Raw genomic sequence first — 20,573 nt, 5'->3', positions numbered from 1 at the left:
AGTTCTTTTTTTCCTACTGCCCAATTTCATTGGACTCTCCTTTGTTTTTGGTTTCCCCTATTCATGTTCTAAGTTGGTTGAATCTCTTTTTCTTGTATTTGTTCTGTCGCTGCCCCATTCCATTGGTCTCTCCTCTGTTTTTGCTTTCACCTGTTCATGTTCTAAGTTGGTTGAATCTCTTTTTCTTGTATTTGTTCTGCTGCTGCCCCATTCCATTGGTCTCTCCTCTGCTTTTTCAGTTGCAAATTGCACATGTCCAAAACCTCTAAGGGAGCCATCGTCCCACTTAGCCATTCGAACCTCAACCACTTCTCCAGCTTCTTTAGAAAATTCGAACAGATTGTCTTTGTCAATAGAGTATGACAAATTTTCTATAAAAAGTGTCCTTGATCCCGGAGTTACTGGAGCCTTTGACTTGTTTGGCGTAAAATCCTGATACTTCTGATATTTTGGAGTCGCCAAAGTATCCTTTGCAGCTGGAGTTTGGCCTTCCATATCCTCCATTTCCTTGTCACTGTCTTCCTCTCGTTTAGAACCCTTAGCAACTTGATGTTTATATTTAGGTTCATCATCACTCTCCTCTCAGCTTTCCTCTTCGCTGCTGCTCTCTTGCTCCACAACTTTGGCAGGTTTTTGGCCCTTTGCCACCTTATCAGTGTGTTGCTTAACCTTTGGTTTAGCATCACTCTCATCTTCCTTATTATTGATTTCCTTTAGACATGTTTTAACTTCTGCATATGATTTTTCTAAACGCTGAAATGCTTCTTGAATTTTACTAAATTGCTCAACGCATTCAGGGCGTGAATGTGATCGCACATTGTGCGGCGAACAACGTTCAAAGACTCGCATCATTATATTATGCGCCATGGCTCTGATACCACTGAAGCATAAAAACTAATAGCTTGTAGACTTGAATGTAAAAAAATACACAAGAGGTATTTAGTAATAATAATTTATTATATATAAAAATGTATGAGTGATATGAAAGTTACAATGAGGCCCTGCTTTTATACTTAAGCAGGTGACCTTTCATGATTAGGCATGTCTTTTAGACATGCCTTTCCACTTAACTAATGACTATTTAACATAATCAGTATTTGATTATTTAATATTTATATTAATTTTATTTATCTCACTTGTTATGAATTACATTCATAACACTAATGCGCTACTACTCGAAGGGGTACCCACAGGGGTTACAAGGGAGTCCAACAAGCGTGACCACCTCTTGTATTTCCTGCGTGCATGCCTCCCCAAAGCTGCAGGTTTATGCGCTCAAGGACAAATCATGTGATTTAAAGACGTCGGAACACGTCTCTAGCCTAAAAAAAAATTCTGCAAAAATGGAGGTACCACCAGCCCTGGAAAGTGCTCTGATACCACTTGTTATGCTCTTGACCTACGAGAAATTCCAGAATACCAAATATGCGAAGAAATACAACCCAAAACACGGAATAAAATGAGAAAAACAGCAAGTATTTTATTATTCAAAGATGAATGCAATCTTCACTTGCCTCTTCGAGGGGGCAACCTCTAGTAGAGCAGAGCTCGATTACAAAATAAGACTCGATGATCTTTCCCTTCTAACTACGACTATTTATAGCTAAATGACTTTCAACAACCTAACGACTAGTGGTCCTTTGCATAACATGGGTTAACCACTTTATTTATTAATTATGGCCTGTTTGCAGCTCACTGTAGTCCCTTTCTTAAATGTGGGTCAACCACTTACAATTATTAATATGGGCTTATTGACTCTTTAACTAACTATGACTATGACTCGACCCTATTGGGTTTATTACATAAATAAAGGGGTTAGGGTTGGACCCTAATAACTTTACCATCTTTTATACCTTTGGCTCAGGGAAAGACTAATGGAGGAGAGGATCCATCATTGATGGGGGAGCATTTCCGAGAGTGGTAGTCCATGGGGGCAGACTTTAGAGAGGCTCTGACCTTCAGAGACTTTTGCAAGCTCAAGCAGAACGAGAAGGGGAAAGGCTATGGTACGTAGAACTATGAGCTACATCGTTCTATTGGGAAAATGTATTTTCCTACATATGATGGCACTTCCAAGTGCACAGCACATGCTTGGGTAGAGAAGTTGGACACATACTTCCAACTGAATCGGATGACAGAGGTAGAGGCCATCAAGATGGCCACATTGCACCTGGAGGGGGAGGCACACGATTGGTGGTTTCATGGTTTGTCCACTCTGGGGCATGCCAGCGTGACCTCCTATGAGGACTTCACATGGAGAGTAGTGGAGCGCTTTGATCAGAAGAATCTAGAGGCTCATTTCAGGGAGTTGACCCAGCTCCGACAGATAGGGCATTCAAAGCATTATATCTCAGAGTTTTTGAGGATCTCAGTCACCATACCTGATTTGTCAGATGTGAGGAGAGTATACACATTTGTAGAGGGGTTGACAGAGCCATTGCGGGGACTGGTGAAGTCTCGCAAACCATCTACTCTTCTGGAGGCAGTATCTTGCACTCGGGATTTGCAGGGGGCTATTCCCAAGGCCCGAGCTCCATTTCCTTCACGCACTCCCTACCCTCAGAAGGGAAGTGACACTAGAGCACCCACAGCGCAGAGAGCAGCTCAAGGGTGTGGTCAGTTGGATGACGAGACCAAGAGAGACCTCAGGAGGAGGAAGTTGTGTTTTACATGTCGAGAGCCTTGGGCACCTGGTCATCAATGCACAGCAAGCAAGGCCCATTACATCGAGGTCTTCTCAGACAATGATCAGGAGGATGATGGGGAGTTGGAGTTTGGTGGCGGAGACAGCGAGGATCCAGCAAGGAGAGGACCACCACCACCACCACGTCAGGGAGGAGCATCTCGGTCGGGGGAGTCCTAGCTTCTTTGTTCGGGATTCCCAAATTTTTAACTATGAGGATCAGAGGTACGGCACAGGGGCAACGTGTCTCAATCTTGGTAGACAATGGGGCCACCCACAATTTTATTGATTCTCAGATGGTCCAGAGGATGGGCATCACCACTACAGAGTTTGAGGGGTTTTCAGTCTTAATACCAGGAGACAGGACCATGCAGTGCACTCGATATGTTCTTGCTCTGACAGTGACGATGGGGAACTATTCGATGACAGATCAATTTTTCGTGGTGGATGTACTAGACACCAATGTGGTGCTGGGTGTCCAATGGTTGTATTCCCTTGGTCGGGTCACCACCGATTGGAAACAGTTGGTGATGGAGTTTGCTGGACCAGATGGCAAGCCAATGGTTCTTAGGGGCATGCATTCGTACCCCCCTCAGACAGTTTCGGCCCATCGAATGGAGGCCGATTTGAGGCATGGAGATATAGCATGGGCAGTAGGGTTGAGGATTTCAGGGGCTGGGGGGAAGACTATACCACCCCATTCCGACATACAGGCAGTACTAGATAGATATCTGTTAGTCTTTGGAGATATACCGTCAGGACAACCACCTGACAAGGGATTCGAGCACACTATAGAGTTGGAGCCTGGTGTGCAGGCAGTCATCACTACACCCTATAGGCATCCCAAGGCCTATAAGGATGAGATCGAGAGAGCCATCAGGGAGTTATTGGCATTGGGTCAAATCAGAACAAGTTTCAATTCGTTTGCTTCTTCAGTTGTGTTAGTAAAGAAGAAGGACGGGACTTGCCACATGTGTATTGACTACAGGGCCCTCAACAAGAAGACATTGAAGAACAGGTATCCCATTCCGCGCATTGATGAGTTGATGGACGAGCTTAGAGTTGCCAAGTACTTCTCTAAGATAGATTTGCAGTCAGGATATCATCAAATCCGAGTGAGAGAGCAGGACATTCTGAAGACATCCTTCAAGTGTCATTATGGGCATTTCGAGTTCCTGGTCATGCCTTTTGGGTTGACCAATGCACCAACTACTTTTCAGTCATGCATGAACCATGTGTTCCGAGGCCAGTTGAGGAGGTTTGTACTGGTATTCTTTGATGACATCTTGATCTACAGCAGGACATGGGAGGAGCACCTACAACACTTAGAGACAGTCTTGCGTATATTGGAGGAGCAGCAATTCTACGCCAAGATGTTCAAGTGCGAGTTTGGGCTGACAGAGATGTTTTGCTTGGGACATATCATAGGTGTAGATGGGGTCAAGGTGCACAAGGAGAATATTCGGGCCATTCAAGATTGGCCAGAGCCCCGAGATGTGATAGCGTTGAGAGGATTTTTGGGCATCTGTACCTATTATCGAAAGTTTGTGAAGGGCTTCTCACAGTTGGCAGCACCCCTTACTGATCTGACTAAGAAAGGGGCTTTTGCGTGGACAGAGGGAGCTCAGGCAGCATTTGATCACCTCAAGGAGGTGATGAGTTGTTGTCTGGTATTAGCACTCCCAGATTTTACTCAGCCTTTCACATTGGAGTGCGATGCATCAAGTGTAGGGATCGAGGCAGTCTTGTCCCAAGGAGGGCACCCAATTGCTTTCGAGAGTCGGAAGCTTCTACCTCATGAGTTGTCGTATTCCATTTACGACAAGGAGATGTTGGCCATAATGCATGCATTGGCCAAATTTAGACAGTACTTGGTGGGGAATCGATTTCGGGTGAAGACAGATCACAACAGTCTTTGCCATTTCATGGGGCAGCATAGCCTCAATGACAGACAGTAGAGATGGGTCAACAAAGTGCAGGCCTACGGTTTTGATATTGAGTATGTGCGGAGGAAGTACAACATAGTGGCAGATGCACTAACCAGGCGACCATCCGGGCTTTCGCTCATGAACATTTGTCATGACTGGAAGGCTCAGTTATTGGTAGAGTACTCCAAGGATCATCGAGCGTGCGAGATCTTGGAGGGCAACTATGCAAATGAGTGCTACAAGGTGATGGATGAGGTTATTTATTATAAGGGGCACATATTTTTGGTTTCAGGATCACAGTTGACAGAGCGCATCCTTCGAGCAGCTCATGATTCTCCTTTGTCCAGGCACTAGGGGTTTAGGAAGACATATATGGCAGTGAGAGAGCGCTTCACTTGGAAGGGCCTCAAGGGAGATGTGTTGAGGCACGTGCAAGAGTGCGAAGCTTGCCAGAGGAACAAAGGAGAGTTGACCCATCCAATAGGATTGTTGTAGCCTCTTCCCATCCCTGAGGGGAAATGGGAGAGCATCTGTATGGATTTCATCACTGGACTTCCCTTTGTGCAAGGGAAGGATTGTATTTTTGTAGTGGTCGACCAGCTGACCAAGTTTGCACCCTTCTTTGCCATACCGACACAATATTCAACCTCACAGGTGGCAGAGTTGTTATTCAAGGAGGTCTTTAGTCTATACGGACTCCCTAAGACCATAGTCAATGACAAGGATAGCCTATTCATGGGAGGATTTTGGCAGGAGCTCTTCAGACTAGTTGGCACTAAGCTCACCTCGAGCACCAACTATCATCCACAGACTGATGGTCAGACAGAGAGGGTGAACCAGTGGTTAGAGGGCTATCTCAAGAATTATGTGACAGGGCAGCAGAGGGCTTGGATTCGATGGTTGCATCTGGGAGAGTATTGTTACAATACCACCCATCATATGTCCATTGGTATGACTCCTTTTCGTGCCTTATATGGTTATGATGCTTTGTCTTTTGCTGATATTGTTTTTGGAGACAACAGGGCCCTAAAGGCCAAGGATTGGATCCTAGAGAGCCAAGATATCCTCAAGGCTCTTAAGGATAACTTACAGACAACCCAGAACCAGCAGAAGATGTATGCTGACCGGCATCGAGTAGAGAGGCATTTTGAGGAGGGGGACTTGGTCTACCTTCGATTGCAGTCGTACCGACAGTCCACACTGAAGCAGAAGGGGGCCGAAAAGCTGCAGCCAAGATTTTTTGGGCCATACAGAGTGATCAGGAGGGTTGGAGAGGTGGCTTATGAGTTGGAGCTACCACCAGGGAGCAGGATTCATAACATCTTTCATGTGTCATGCCTCAAGAGGGTGTTGGGGCAGCAAGTTACAGCAGTCATGGAGTTGCCTCCACTTGATGATGAGGGGCATTTGATCCTAGAGCCGGATGCCGTCTTGGAGACCAGGGAGAGGAAGCTCAGAAGCAGGATCATCAAAGAGTATTTGGTGCGTTGGAAGAATTTACCGAATGAGGATGCCACTTGGGAAGGAGAGCACATTCTTGAGCATCCAGCATTGAAGTTGCTTAGGGACAAGCAACATTTGGGAGGGGAGGACTGTCATGTCCCTTCTTAAATTATTTTGGAACAAGATTAATTTTTGTATTATGGGGCCAATTTTGGAGCTAGTGGACCCCATTCGATTTTATTAGGATATTAGACTTAGGAAAAGTTATTTGTTTTGTAGTTAAGTTACACATGGGGGCCACCCTCACTAGGGAATTACGCACTCCCTAGTTCGATTTGCATGGAGGGGGTTAACTTTTGCGTGATGGTGGTTAAGTGAGGGCCCACGATGGAGGACGAATTGGAGGGAAAAGTGCTCCAGGAAATTTATATAAGGCAGCTCTCCTCATCTCAGTCATCATCTGAGTATATAGATTTCTCTTTAGTTGCTCGAGCTGCTTAGCCTAGTCACTGGTTGTTTAGCATGAGTTCTTCAGGCGAAGAGCTCACCCTTTCTTTGGGGGACTTCGAGTGCCACCCTAGGAAGGTTTTCTTCATTTCTTCAAGAGGAGGATCACATTGTGATTTCCAGCAGTAGCATTCACTTCCAGGTGGTGCGTATTACTGGAGGATGCAGTGGAGAGGAAGCCGAGTTTGTTGGTGGTGCTTTGCTATGGAGTTTGGGTGTGAGATTTTCCAAAGAGGAGGCTAGGGAGGATTGTCAACATTCGGGAGAGTTTGGGAGCTGATTGAGCTTCTTGCTTTGCAATGTGACTTTTGCACTACCTAGGCCAGCGCAGAGGCAGTATTGGGAGCTCACTTGGTAGGTAGAGTATCAGTGCTTGAGGCTGAGCTTTGCAGTGTAGGTTAGAGGAGATATTTGGAGTGGTGTTCGCTTCTCTTTCAGAGCTTAGAGGAGGATTTTGTGGCCATTTCTTGCAGGCCATATTTCTGGAGTAGTTTGGAGGGTGTGGGCCATAGAGGAGGTCGAATTTGGGAGGTTGGATTCAGGCCAAACCCTTTCTGGATTTTTGTGGGTTTTGGCCAAGGATCTTGGGCCTGGATTTTTGTGGGTTTTGGCCAAGGATCTTGGGCCTGAAGTTTCATCATTTTCTGAGCACTGGAGACGGGGTTTCTTGCAGTTCCTTTCCAGCCAGCCGTGCGGTCACCGGGAGACAGCGCAAAGCATTAGAGGAGCAGTTACTTTCCAACATTGAGATTATTGTTTGACACTTGGGTTCTGTCAAGCTTGCCCTTGAGGCAAGCCCAGGTGCATTTTCCACACTATTGTACGTGCTCCATTCCATTAATAAAATGACTTCGCTGGTTCTCATTTCTGATGTGTATTGAGTATCTGTTGATCGTTTAATTTTTCTGTGTATGAATAGTATTTGCTTTTGTCTATCACTGTTTGTTTAAGTTTGGAACATTACACATTCCCATAGACAGATTAATTTGATTTAGTTAGCTGTAACATGTTGAAATCGACTAATAACTTGGGATTACCCCAAAGCTAGCCAGTTGGTAAAGGTATGGTGTTTACAAGTTGCACAACAGCAAACACAGCTGGAGAAGAAACATGAAGGGTTTTACAAATGATACACAAAACTTGCAAAAGACAAGAATTGACGGCATTGGACTAAAAGGTGGCCTCACAACTCACTTATGTTCACAATTGTTAACTCTTCTTCATTTGAAAAGCCATAGAAAGGTGTTAGTTGTCCTAATTTCATGACTGACGTATCCCTCTTTTCGGTACAAGTAAATTCTATTACCAGAATTGAATTTATATCCCCGTCAACTATTTGATAGGAGTATTGTAGCGAATTTCCCTCTTGTGGTCGTCATCCGGCAATACAGAAAATCATATTTCCCATCGCTCCGGAATACTGATTGAAATATATCACTTTAGGTCAAACAGAATCAGGCAAAATCCCTAGGGGTATTATTCACCGATATATGGAACTTGAATCATCTAATCATGTCTGAATTTTCTGCTGAACTCTATCAGATTTGTGACCGGAAAAGAAGCCCTTTTGCTACAGGAATCAAAGCCCATTTGCATAGACAGATTAATAAAACAGAGTTAACTGTAACACCTTCAACTTGACTAATGACTTGGGATTACCACATAGCTATCTGGTTAGTAAAGGTATCGAGCTTTCTAAGCAGAGGTGCAATGTCTGAATCTCACGGAGGCTCCCCCCTCATGTTAAGTATGTTGTTGTAGTGTCAAGGCAAGTTTGGGTTCAAAACTGATACAAATCAAACAAAAACATCAGCAATATCTCATTAAAATATTCATCTTGGTAACTTTCTTTATTGATTTCCTTCGGAATGGGGATAACTAGGGATCAATTTGCATGGTTGACATCTTTGGCTTATAAAAGAAATTATGTTTGGCTTAGGCTACGGAGGAATTAATAACTTGACATCTTGTATACTCGCTACAGTGTTAATTGATGAGCATTGAAAGAATAGAGGAAGGATGTACGTGGAGTCACTCACGTTTTCGAAGAAAACAGCCCACTGTATAGCTTTGGTGGTGTTTTCTGGATCCCAAGAGGCGGGCTCGCCAGATGATTGATAACCAGCAGCCAAAATCAATATGTCCACAAATGCTCGCACGCAGACTAACAAATTCTTTAAGTCTATGTCTGGATGAATCCACCCACAACCCCCTTCCATTGTTGACTCCCAATCGAATGCCGATGATGCGCGGGGGCGGGCGCGGTCTCAGTTTTAATTTTCAAAACATGCTATACCTGTTATTGCCTTCCGTCTCTTGAGTCTCCGTTCTTCGCCTCCTTAATAATTATATTTAAATATTTGATTTATAAATTTAGTGATCAAATTTGTTTAAGCCATTGTAGTTATGGAAGATTATAATAATAACAAATGTTATATGGCAGTTTAGTTGCTAAGTGAGAAATTAAACTAATAGAATTAAATAAACTAAACGGTAGAAATCAAAACATTTATATTCTTTTTGAAGTTGAATAAAAAAATCTATGGCTAGGGAAGGAAATCCTTCATAAGTCAGCGAGGGTGGATTAAGCTTGACTCCCCCTACTTATAAGGAAATTGTGACAAGGGCTCTTAGAGCCCAGTCTCCCTCTAAGGTTGTTCCTAAATGGTTATCTTGTCTCTCAACATTAAGGGGTTGGGGAGCCTTTAAATTCCTTTTCCTTGAGAGATTAATAGAAATTTACATACCCTCCATTATCTTCCTTCAAGAAATTATGGTTCCAAGGGCAAAGGATAGAGAGGTGTTTCGACATCTGTGTCTAGGGTGGTAATTGTTGACCTAGGTTGTTATTGATGTCAATATGACAATATTCTGGATACTAGAGGATGACATGAAGCCAAGGGGATGCAGAGCAGATTCATGAAGAGACAAGAGCAAGGCCATCAGGATAGCCAAGCCATAAGCAAGAGGAGTTACCAAAGGAGGCATATCAAAGCATATTGCAGGATATCAGAGCAAGAGAGGCATTCATATATGCAAGGAGGTCTTTGAAAGACACTGCCAAGCCAGAGGAGCAGATGGAGACGAGAGGAGCCACATTGGAGCAAGAGGAGCTACAGGAGGAGCCATATATATGCCAAAGAAGAGAAGCATACATGGCAAACAGAGGAGCAGACAACCATCAAAGCACACAAGAGGAGCCAAGTGGAGCACACAGAGTGCTTTAACACTATCCGCGGCATAAACATGCATATGGCGGCAAAGACCTCTATATGCATTTAATGCAAACAGAACTATCGGAGGCGGAAGACTTAGACTCATATGCAAATACACTGACGGAGTGGAAAAGGGTAGAGTTTATATTGTATGAGCAGAATAATTTATCGGAGGAGAAAACCCATATACATATGCTTTAACACTATCGGCAGGAGAGGTGCATCGTGAGCCGTCGGATCATATAAATCAACGGTGGAGATCGCATCGGAAGGAGGTATCGGGAGGAAATATGGATGGAGGAATGAAGGCCGTTGGATCTGGATGCGGCAGATCTGACGGTTGACGGAGGTGGAAGACGCACAGAGGTTAATGACCGGGGAACAGGCGGTTTCGCGGGCGGGCGGTATTCCCCGCACCGCCTTTGGGCCCAAGGCGGTTTCCGTATATGGTCGCGCGATCCCGTAAGATCACGACACGTGGCAGACAAAAACCACCGCCCCCGCGGGTTAACGTGCGCGCAAGTCGCGCGATCAGGGCTTGCGACTACCGTCCGATCGTGTGACGGACGGTCAGATGACGAGGAAAGTGCGCGGGGTTTAATCGTGCGGTAAACATAGCGGAGACCGTCGGATCATGGGCGATCGACGGTGGAGATTCATGGCGATTATGATTGCGATATATACAAATGGACCCGATGGACTCATCAAAACAGTTTATATAATATCGCGTCCAGTAGGGGAATCGGTCATCGACAATCGCATATGTTATGAAGCCTTGCCACACCCCAGTGCCGATTGCGATAAGGTTGCGGATCCGACGTGAATACTAACTATGGTTCATTGTTATATCGCGTCCATAGGAGGATCGGTCGTCGGCCATCGGCAGAGTCATGGGTCCGATATATAAAGGATCCCCGGCAGTCACGAATCACCGATTGCGATTTTAGCGCGGACCCGATGTAGAAATAAATATGATTGTAATATTTTCTGAAGTCCGCCCTTTAGTTTTTGCCTGTGTTCGATCGTAATTCCTGTGTATTTGTATATATTGCTTGCGCGGGGTTTGGAGACTGAGATACGTTAAGGAATGCTCCCGATAGCTCAAAAGACTGGATTCAAGTCGATGGCGATTGCAATCAGGACGTGGCAAGTCCGTTAAACGTAATACTCTGTGTATGCCCGACATCATTGCCAAACGGAGCACTGTTACGGTAAACAGGGATGATGGTTTCTTTGTGGATCGTTTGGACCTAGCCATTGATTGAACGTGTCTTGTGAATATTGGAATGTTCGGATAAGACAGAGGAAACGTAAATTCGAGAAGCCGAAGAAGCAAGCAAGCGAGGAGGTAACTGACAGGATAAGCGAGCGTTGAGGAAGCCGAAGAGCCTGCGGAGAAAGGAAGCCAAAGAGCCAGCGAGAAAGAGGAAACGAATGGACAGAGGCATGGAATGCATAAAAACAGCAAAAACAGAGGACTGCGGAGGCTGTTGGTTGTTGCGAAAAATCAGAGTGTGAGATAGCAGAATCAGCAGCGGTGAATGATGTTGAAGGTTGTTGAACGCTGTGGAAATAATCTGGAGGAGACAGAGGCAGCGAGAGGATCCAACAGAACAGAAAGAGGGCCGAAGGGCCAACAGGACAACAGACAGTCGAAGGGGAGAAGTAGCTAGCAGAGAACATAAGCTTGAACAAGAAGTTGTTCTTTATGCAGAGCTTAGTGCAACTAACAGTAGACTGACTAGAGCTGTGTGAAGACATTATCAGAGAGCATGAAGGCTATTGGAGACTATGCGTGGGCAGTGTGCAGAGTTGTAAAGACTCATTCATAAGAAGACTAGTTGTCATTGATACTGTAGTTTGGAGACTACAGTGAAGCTGTAAATAGACAGAACTCAGCAGAGAAGAGTTCTGAGAGCAGAACATTACTATCAAATGAATCTTGACAAGTAAGAAGGATTGGAGTCCTTAGGGTTGGTGCCTCAAAAGCAAGAAGGATAGGAGTCCTTGCGGCTGGTGCCTCAGAAGCAAGAAGGATAGGAGTCCTTGGGGCTGGTGTCTCAGAAGTAAGTAGGATTAGATTCCTTGGGGATGATGGCTCAGAAGTAGGAAGGATTGAAGTCCTTGGGAGTTTGTATTCCTAAGTCCAAGATTGGTGTCTTGGCGAAATAGAGTTGGTGCTCTGGAGGTTGGAGCCTCACCAAAGTCTAAGTTGGAGCTTGGCAACTGATTGTAACCATCTATATATTGTATTTATTTTACTTCACAGTTTATATTAATAAAAGCATTTATTCTTGTTGTTCATCTTGTGTTCTTAATATATATGTTTTAACTGGTAAAACAATAGTGGGAAAAAGAAATATTGATTCACCCCCCCTCTCAGTATTTCCAACAATTGGTATCAGAGTAGGTACCTTCATTCAAAGCTTAACAGCTTGAAGGTTGAACCTTAGAACACAAATGGTGAAGTCAAGGAAGAAAGTCTCCAATCCTCCTAAGAATGTGTCTCCCTCCACTACTAAAATAGAAGACAATCAATTTGAAGAGGCTCCAAGGCTCAATGGGAACTTTAATATATGGGAAGCAAGAATGAGGAATTTCTTACAGACTCAAGGCATTGAAATCTGGAAATCAGTGATTGAAGATAGCAGGATGGATAGAGAATCCAAGGAGTACAATGAAAAAGCAGTAAAGGCAATCTTGAATGGGCTCCCTAATTCTATAAAGAACAATCTAGGAAAAGGTTCATCAGCAAAGGGCATATGGGACAAACTTCATGATCTTCACTCAAAAGGAGCATTGACCATCAGTCAAGAAGATGATGGAAATCTAGAAAGAAATCCAGAACCCATCATAGAAGCTGAAAATGAGAATGATGACATCAAGGCTGAAGCAGACCTAGAAGATGAAGAGAATGAAAAAGACTTTGTAGAAGAACTCCTCGCTCAACTTATGACTGCCATGGAAGAGATTAACAATCTGAAAAAGGAAAATGAGGCACTTAAGAAGATAGCTCCAGTTGGTGACCAAGATCAAACAAGAAAGAAAGTTGACCTCATCAAGCTTCAAATACAAGAAAGGGATGAAGAGCTTGCCAAGCTTAAGAAGGAATTTCATCAAAGCAAAAGGAAGCATCATGAAGAAGTCATATCCAAGACAAATCAATTGAATAAAGCAAAGAAGCAGGAAAATACCTTGCCATGTCAACTTGAACAAAGGCACAAGAGCGTGAACAAACTTGAAGAAGAGATTGGTCAGTACAAGGTATAGGTCTCCTCCCTTAAGTCTCAATTGCTAGAAGCCAGGAAACAGGCACAAGGAGCTGAGAAGAGAATGGAGAGCAGTCAAGCAAAGAATGAAGAAATCTTCAAAATGAAGTCAAATATCATCTCCCTTAAAATAGTAGCAGCTGAAGCTACTCGTAGCAAGGAAGAAACTGAGGAACAACTTGCAAAGAAGAATAGTGAGTGTGAAAGATTGGAAGAAGAGATTGTCCTCCTCATAAAAAAGGTTGAAGGGATGAACAAAATATTGAAGAGCTCTCAAGCCTTGGATGACATGCTCAACTATCACAGATGTCCATCTAATAAATCAGGTCTCAGGTATGCAGGTGAACCCTCAAACAAGAATGAAAATGCTTTAAACAAAAGAGATGTGAAGAAGTCAGAAAGAAATGGTGATGCTCCCAGCTCCAACAAAGGCAAGGAGAAAAATCAAGGCTACAATAGAAGAAATCCTGCTCCAAGAAGAAAGGTAGATGATGTCAAAGATGCGAGAGGCAATGGTTATCATCAAAGGATCTCAAGACAGAAAGGCTTCAGAAGTACGTCAAGGAAACCTCCATCTCCCAGGTACCAAAGTTCATTTTTTGGTTATTGTTATTCTTGCTCAAACTTTGGTCACATGGCAAAAGACTGTAAAGCATATCATAAAGATAGATGTTATGGTCCCCAACCATCTCATAGAGATAGATGTTGTAGTCTCCGACAACCTCCAAGAAACAATTTTGCAGGAAGAAATCATGAATTCTTATTCATGAACAATGTAGAATGCTTCAAGTGTCATAACATTGGTCATATGGCACGTGATTGTAACTTAACATGGGCTCTTACACAAGCTAGAACCATGCAAAAGAAGAAAGTTACACAAGTATGGAGAAGGAAGGAAATACAATCCGAAAGTCCCTTGAGTTCTTCAGCCAACAGCATATGTCATTGGCCTAAATTTTTGAGAATCTAAGCATTTTATAAGAAGACTCTACCAAAAGGAGACGATGCATACAGTTAGGGGGAGCCTGTAATTCTTGATCATTATCGCTGAAGCTATTAGTAAAAGGGTCCTTATGAAATCCTTGCTGAACTATATTAACAGTCATTCTTTGATGAAGATCATGTCTCAGGAGCACTCCATTGAAGCATATGATCCTATAACCATTCTTTGGACTGTTGTTAAAGAAATAGGGCAAACAACCATGGTGTTGTTATCATAGAAGTTTATGTATTAACTCGGGAATTAAATGTGAGAACAGATAAATTCTGGACACTGATAGAGGCAGTCTTCAAACAAACAGATACATCTGGAATGAAGTCTGAAGTAAGAGCAGCTGGCAGCATATAACAAACTGAAGCATTGCAAAAAGATGTAGATCAGCAATTGTATTTAAAAGACAGTCACAGATTGGATATCTGAATCTGTAGAGATATGTACAAGAACACAAGGAAAAGATGGCTCATAGGAAGGAGAATGTTGTGCAGTCAAGCATAACTTAAGCTGATACAGATCACTTAAGAAATATAGCAACAGTAAGGCACAACCCCTCACATTTTTGTCCAAATGCAATGATGATTGAATACTAGATGGCAGTAACTTAAGAAGAAGCACAGAGACACAAAGGAACTCAGATCTGAAGAAAGATAGCAAGAAAGACAATCTCAAGGGCATTTTCTCTTGATTCGGACTATGAAGGTCTCTCAATTCTGCCTATGGAGACATCAATATGGATTGAAGCATGAAAGCCTGGACTTGGACACTTGGTGTATGGCCGTTTGCAATCTAAATGAAAGCATTAAAGTAGAGCATCCTTAAGCATTGTTGAAGCCATGATAAAGTAGTTCTAAGACATGAAGAGGGAATAATGTGCAAATTGATGATAAAACATCAATCCTTCTATCTTGAGTAAAAAGAAGAAGAGCACTATGACAGGGGGAGTCACAGACCCATGAAGATCTACCATTCATGAAGAACAGAAGCAGTTTGATAGGGGGAGTCCCAAAGCACTCCTTTGCCATTGATGTCAAAGGGGGAGAGAAGAAGAATATTGCCATCAATAACAAAGGGGGAGATTGTTGACCTAGGTTGTCATTGATGTCAATATGGCAATATTCTGGATACTAGAGGATGACATGAAGCCAAGGGGATGCAGAGCAGATTCATGAAGAGACAGGAGCAAGGCCATCAGGATAGCCAAGCCATAAGCAAGAGGAGTTACCAAAGGAGGCATATCAAAGCATATTGCAGGATATCAGAGCAAGAGAGGCATTCATATATGCAAGGAGGTCTTTGAAAGACACTGCCAAGCCAGAGGAGCAGATGGAGACGAGAGGCCAGAGGAGCAGATGGAGACGAGAGGAGCCACATTGGAGCAAGAGGAGCTACAGGAGGAGCCATATATATGCCAAAGAAGAGAAGCATACATGGCAAACAGAGGAGCAGACAACCATCGGAGCACACAAGAGGAGCCAAGTGGAGCACACAGAGTGCTTTAACACTATCCATGGCATAAACATGCATATGGCGGCAAAGACCTGTATATGCATTTAACGCAAACAGAACTATCAGAGGCGGAAGACTTAGACTCATATGCAAATACACTGACGGAGTGGAAAAGGGCAGAGTTTATATTGTATGAGCAGAATACATTATCGGAGGAGAAAACCCATATACATATGCTTTAACACTATCAGTGGGAGAGGTGCATCGTGAGCGGTCGGATCATATAAATCAACGATGGATATTGCATCGAAAGGAGGTATCGGGAGGAAATATGAATGGAGGAACGAAGGGCGTTGGATCTGGATGCGGCAGATTTGACGGTTGACGGAGGTGGAAGACACACGGAGGTTAACGACCAAGGAATAGGCGGTTTTGCGGGCGGGCAGTATTCCCCGCACTGCCTTTGGGCCCAAGGCAGTTTCTGTATATGGCCGCGCGATCTTGTAAGATCACGACGCGTGGCAGACAAAAACCACCGCCCTCGCAGGTTAACGTGCACGCAAGTCGTGTGATCGGGGCTTGCGACTACCATCCGATCATGCGACAGACGATCAGATGACGAGGAAAGTGTGTGGGGTTTAATCGTGTGGTAAACATAGAGGATACTGTCGGATCGTGGGCAATCAACGGTGGAGATTCATGGCGATTATGATTGCGATATATACAAATGGACATGATGGACTCATCAAAACTGTTTATATAATACCGCGTACAGCAGGGGAATCAGTCATTGGCAATCGCATATGTTATGAAGCCTTGCCACACACCAGCACCGATTGCGATAAGGTTGCAGACCCGACGTGAATATTAACTATGGTTCATTATTATATCGCGTCCATAGGAGGATCGGTCATCGGCCATCGGCGGAGTCATGGGTCCGATATATAAAGGATCCCCGACAGTCACGAATCGCCGATTGCGATTTAAGCGTGGACCCGATGCAGAAATTAATATGAGTGTAATATTTTCTGAAGTCCGCCTTTTAGTTTTTGCCTGTGTTCGATCCTAATTCCTGTGTATTTGTATATATTGCTTGCGTGGGGTTTGGAGACTGAGATATGTTAAGGAATGCTCCCGATAGCTCAGAAAACTAGATTCAAGCCAATGGCAATTGCGATCAGGACGTGGAAGGTCCGTTAAATGTAAAACTCTGTGTATGCCCGACATCATTGCCAAACAGAGCACTGTTACGGTAAACAGGGAAGATGGTTTCTTCGTGGATCGTTTGGACCTAGCCATTGATTGAACGTGTCATATGAATATTGGGATGTTCGGATAAGACAGAGGAAACGTAAATTCGGGAATCCGAAGAAGCAAGCAAGCGAGGAGGTAACTGACAGGATAAGCGAGTGTTGAGGAAGTCGAAGAGCCTGCAAAGAAAAGAAGCCAAAGAGCCAGCGAGAAAGAGGAAACGGATGGACAGAGGCATGGAATGCATAAAAATAGCAAAAACAGAGGTAGCGAGAGGATCCAGCAGAACAGAAAGAGGGCTGAAGGGCCAACAAGACAGGAGACAGTCGAAGGGGAGAAGTAGCTAGCAGAGAACATAAGCTTGAACAAGAAGTTGTTCTTTATGCAGAGCTTAGTGCAACCAACAGTAGACTGACTAGAGCTGTGTGAAGACATTATCAGAGAGCATGAAGGCTATTGGAGACTATGCATGGGCAGTGTGTAGAGTTGTAAAGACTCATTCATAAGAAGACTGGTTATCATTGATACTGTAGTTTAGAGACTACAATGAAGCTGTAAATAGACAGAACTTAGCAGAGAAGAGTTCTGAGAGCATAACATTACTATCAAATGAATCTTGACAAGTAAGAAGGATTGGAGTCCTTGGGGTTGGTGCCTCAGAAGCAAGAAGGATAGGAGTCCTTGGGGCTGGTGCCTCAAAAGCAAGAAGGATAGGAGTCCTTGGGGATGGTGTCTCAGAAGTAAATAGGATTGGAGTCCTTGGGGTTGATGCCTCAGAAGTAGGAAGGATTGAAGTCCTTGGGAGTTTGTACTCCTAAGTCCAAGATTGGTGTCTTGGCGAAATAGAGTTGGTGCTCTGGAGGTTGGAGCCTCACCAAAGTCCAAGTTGGAGCTTGGCAACTGATTGTAACCAGCTATATATTGTATTTATTTTACTTCACAGTTTATATTAATAAAAGCATTTATTCTTGTTGTTCATCTTGTGTCTGAATATATATGTTTTAACTGGTAAAACAATAGTGGGAAAAAGAAATACTGATTCACCCCCCCTCTCAGTATTTCCAACAGTAATATGCTTCTATGGATTCCATTGGTCTATTTGGAGGGCCCCTCTCCTTATGGAATCCAAAGTTTGCCTCTTTTTAGGTCCCCTCCTCTTTTGTTGGCATTATCTTAGAAGGGTTTGTAAGGGGCTTCCCCTTAATGATTACGTTGGTAAATTGCTATGGACCCTATGGAGAGAGGGGGATTTTTTGGATAAGTTTCAATCCAATGGATTGCTAGGGGAACATTCCCTCCTTTTAGCAGGAGATTTAAATTTTAATATCTCGCCAAGGGATTATTGGGGGTCTCGTGCCCGCTTGGATCCTCTGGCTTCCTATTTTTCAGAGATGTTATGGAAGCACAATCTTCAGGATATAGCTCATTTCCCTTTAGCTCCTACTTCGAGAAATGGCAGGTTGGGTGTGGAAGGTATTGCCAAGCGTCTCAATACATTTTTAATGGTTGGTCAGCTAGAGGATGATGTGGGGAGATTCAAATCCTAGATATGTCAAGATAAAATTCCAAATCATTTGCCAGTTCTCTTGGAATTGGATTTTGAAAATCACAGGCATAAATACCCCCTTCAAATTTAACCATACATGGCTGGAAGATGATTCCTTTAGAACTCTAGTGAAGGGTTGTTGGCAAAACAATGAGGTCTTAAATTGCTCCTTTGACATGGACTTCCTTGTCAAGAAACTTGGGGAGCTCAAAAAGGAGGTTGTGGTTTGGGAAAAAGAAAAGTAAGGGGGGGCATAAAGAGGATTTGTTGGCTTTGGAATTCAAATATGGACATCTCTCTTGGATCTTTTCTAAATCTCTCTTTCCAGCAGAAATAGTCCAGAAAATGAGTCTCTTGGAAGCTAGAAAAGCGCAGGTCTGAAAGATGGAAGAAGAGATTTGAAGACTGAAAAGTAGGGCGACTTGGATTAAGCAAGGGGACAAGAATACAATTTTTTTTCATAATTTTGCAAATCACAGAAGGAATATTAATTCTCTCTAGGAGCTTGAGATGGTTGATCGTAAGATTGTTACTAGTCAACAAGATTTAAAGGTTGTTGTTGCATCCAACTTTTCCTCCCATTTTAGAGATCCGAGCACTTCCAACATTGTCTCCCAACTCCAAATCATTTGAAATTTACCCAAAATTCTTTAGTCCCGAGGATTCTGATCTGATTACCAACCTTGTCTCCTTTGATGAAATAAAAGGGGTTCTGAAGCTTTTTACCAAAGATAAAAGTTCAGGCCCTAATGCCTTGACAGTCAAACTCTTCCTTTCCTTTTTTGACCTTATGGGTCATGATCTTTGTAAAGCAATGGAAGAATCAAGAAGGGTCGGAAAGGTCTCCAAAGCCATAAATGCAACTTATATAGCTTTGGTCCCAAAAAGCTCCAAATCAAAGACCTTACTTGACTTTAGGCCCATATCTCTATGTAACTTAGTATATATAATCATATCCAAAGTGATATCAGATAGTATCAAGAAAACTCTTGCCGAAAAGATGTCCCATAATCAATTTGGCTTTCTAGCTAACAGGAAAATTCATGATGCTACTCGCATCACCCAAGAAGTTCTACATTCCATAAAAGAAAAAAAATGGAACCCTTGATTCTCGAGATGGACCTCAACAAGGCCTTTGACAAAGTAAATCGAACCTTTCTCATATTAGTCTTATTACAAACTGGTTTGGGATTGGAGGTCACCAATTGGATTATGGGTTGCGTAACCTTAAAAACTTTTTCCATTTTAATCAATGGCTCTCCTTCCAACACCTTCCCCAACACCAGAGGACTTATGCAAGGGTATCTGTTGTCTCCCTTTCTATTTCTACTTGTGATGGAAGACTTAAGGCTCCTATTGCTCAAAGGAAAACAAGAAGGAAATATCAAAGGTGTAAAATTTGCTTTTAATCAATACATCACCCGCTGCCTTTTGTGGATGATGTTATGTTGATAGGGGTTGGATCTGTCTCATAATGGAAGGCTTTCCACAGAGTTATTAATATTTTTTTGTCAAGCTACAGGGATGGATATTAGTGCATCAAAATCTACCTTTCATCACATTGCATTCAGTTCTAAGATTCTATCATGCATTAAAAACAAAGTGCATTTTTAAATGGATTCCATTTAAAAAGGTTTTAAATACTTGGGTTTCTTCCTAAAACCAAATCACTACCATAAAGTGAACTAGATGTGGCTGCTCAGGAAAGTGGAACAAACAAAAAAACGTGTGGTGCTATAATTGGTTGTCTCTTAGGGAAAGAATGATTTTAGTAAAATTTTTACTAGAAAACATTTTAGTCTTCTGGCCATTACTAAGATCTATTCTACACCACGTTAGGCAAAGGATGTGATGAGCCTTGGTATTGCAACAAGAATGCTGCAACTCCCAAGGCTACCGACTTTAATTATCAACTCGGGGTTCGTACAAACTTAAGAGGTGTCGACACTATATGTGCAGCATACAATGTGTACTTCCTTTGTTGTCATTATGTAATGGAGTGCATGTACTGAAGTCAAATTCTAAACTAATTGCATAAAATGAAATGTTCGAAATGGAATCTTAACCTATTGCAAGAAAGAAAGTACAAGGAAAGAGAATGAAATCAAATGCTAAAACACACCATTTTCTAACTAACTCCTAAGAGGCTTTGCTTCAAAAGAATGCTAAGTTAACATGTATGCAATCCTATTGTCCTAAACATGCAAATTCAAACCATCGAACCTTCTACAGTTGTGCATGTAAATGAATAAAATAAGTTTGTTTTACTTTTTGTCTTTTTTCATGTG

General features: G+C 42.9%; 1 protein-coding gene across 4 annotated transcripts in view; it reads right to left on the bottom strand.

Moving 5' to 3' along the window:
- The window catches only part of LOC149228263 (fanconi anemia group F protein (FANCF)), a 529,519-nt gene extending 520,638 nt beyond the window's left edge, over positions 1-8,881 (bottom strand). For 3 of the 4 annotated variants that reach the window (XR_016247192.1, XM_089375661.1, XM_089375662.1), the window contains exon 1: positions 8,601-8,881. Coding sequence is in view for 2 of the 4 variants with exons in the window: in XM_089375661.1 (XP_089231787.1) it covers positions 8,601-8,780 (180 nt within the window). In the remaining 2 variants the exon portion in view is untranslated. Of the gene's footprint in view, positions 1-8,220; positions 8,348-8,600 lie in introns of all 4 variants that reach the window. The other variant, XM_089375663.1, reaches the window with a different exon arrangement.
- Positions 8,882-20,573: the final 11,692 nt, after the last annotated feature.

The sequence above is a fragment of the Pinus tabuliformis genome, chromosome J, assembly GCF_031772625.1.
Source record: "Pinus tabuliformis cultivar Carrire ecotype Pingquan chromosome J, CPIR1, whole genome shotgun sequence".
NCBI classification, from domain to species: domain Eukaryota; kingdom Viridiplantae; phylum Streptophyta; class Pinopsida; order Pinales; family Pinaceae; genus Pinus; species Pinus tabuliformis.
Note: the sequence above shows the minus strand (reverse complement) of the source record. Positions and strands in the feature narration are given on the sequence as shown.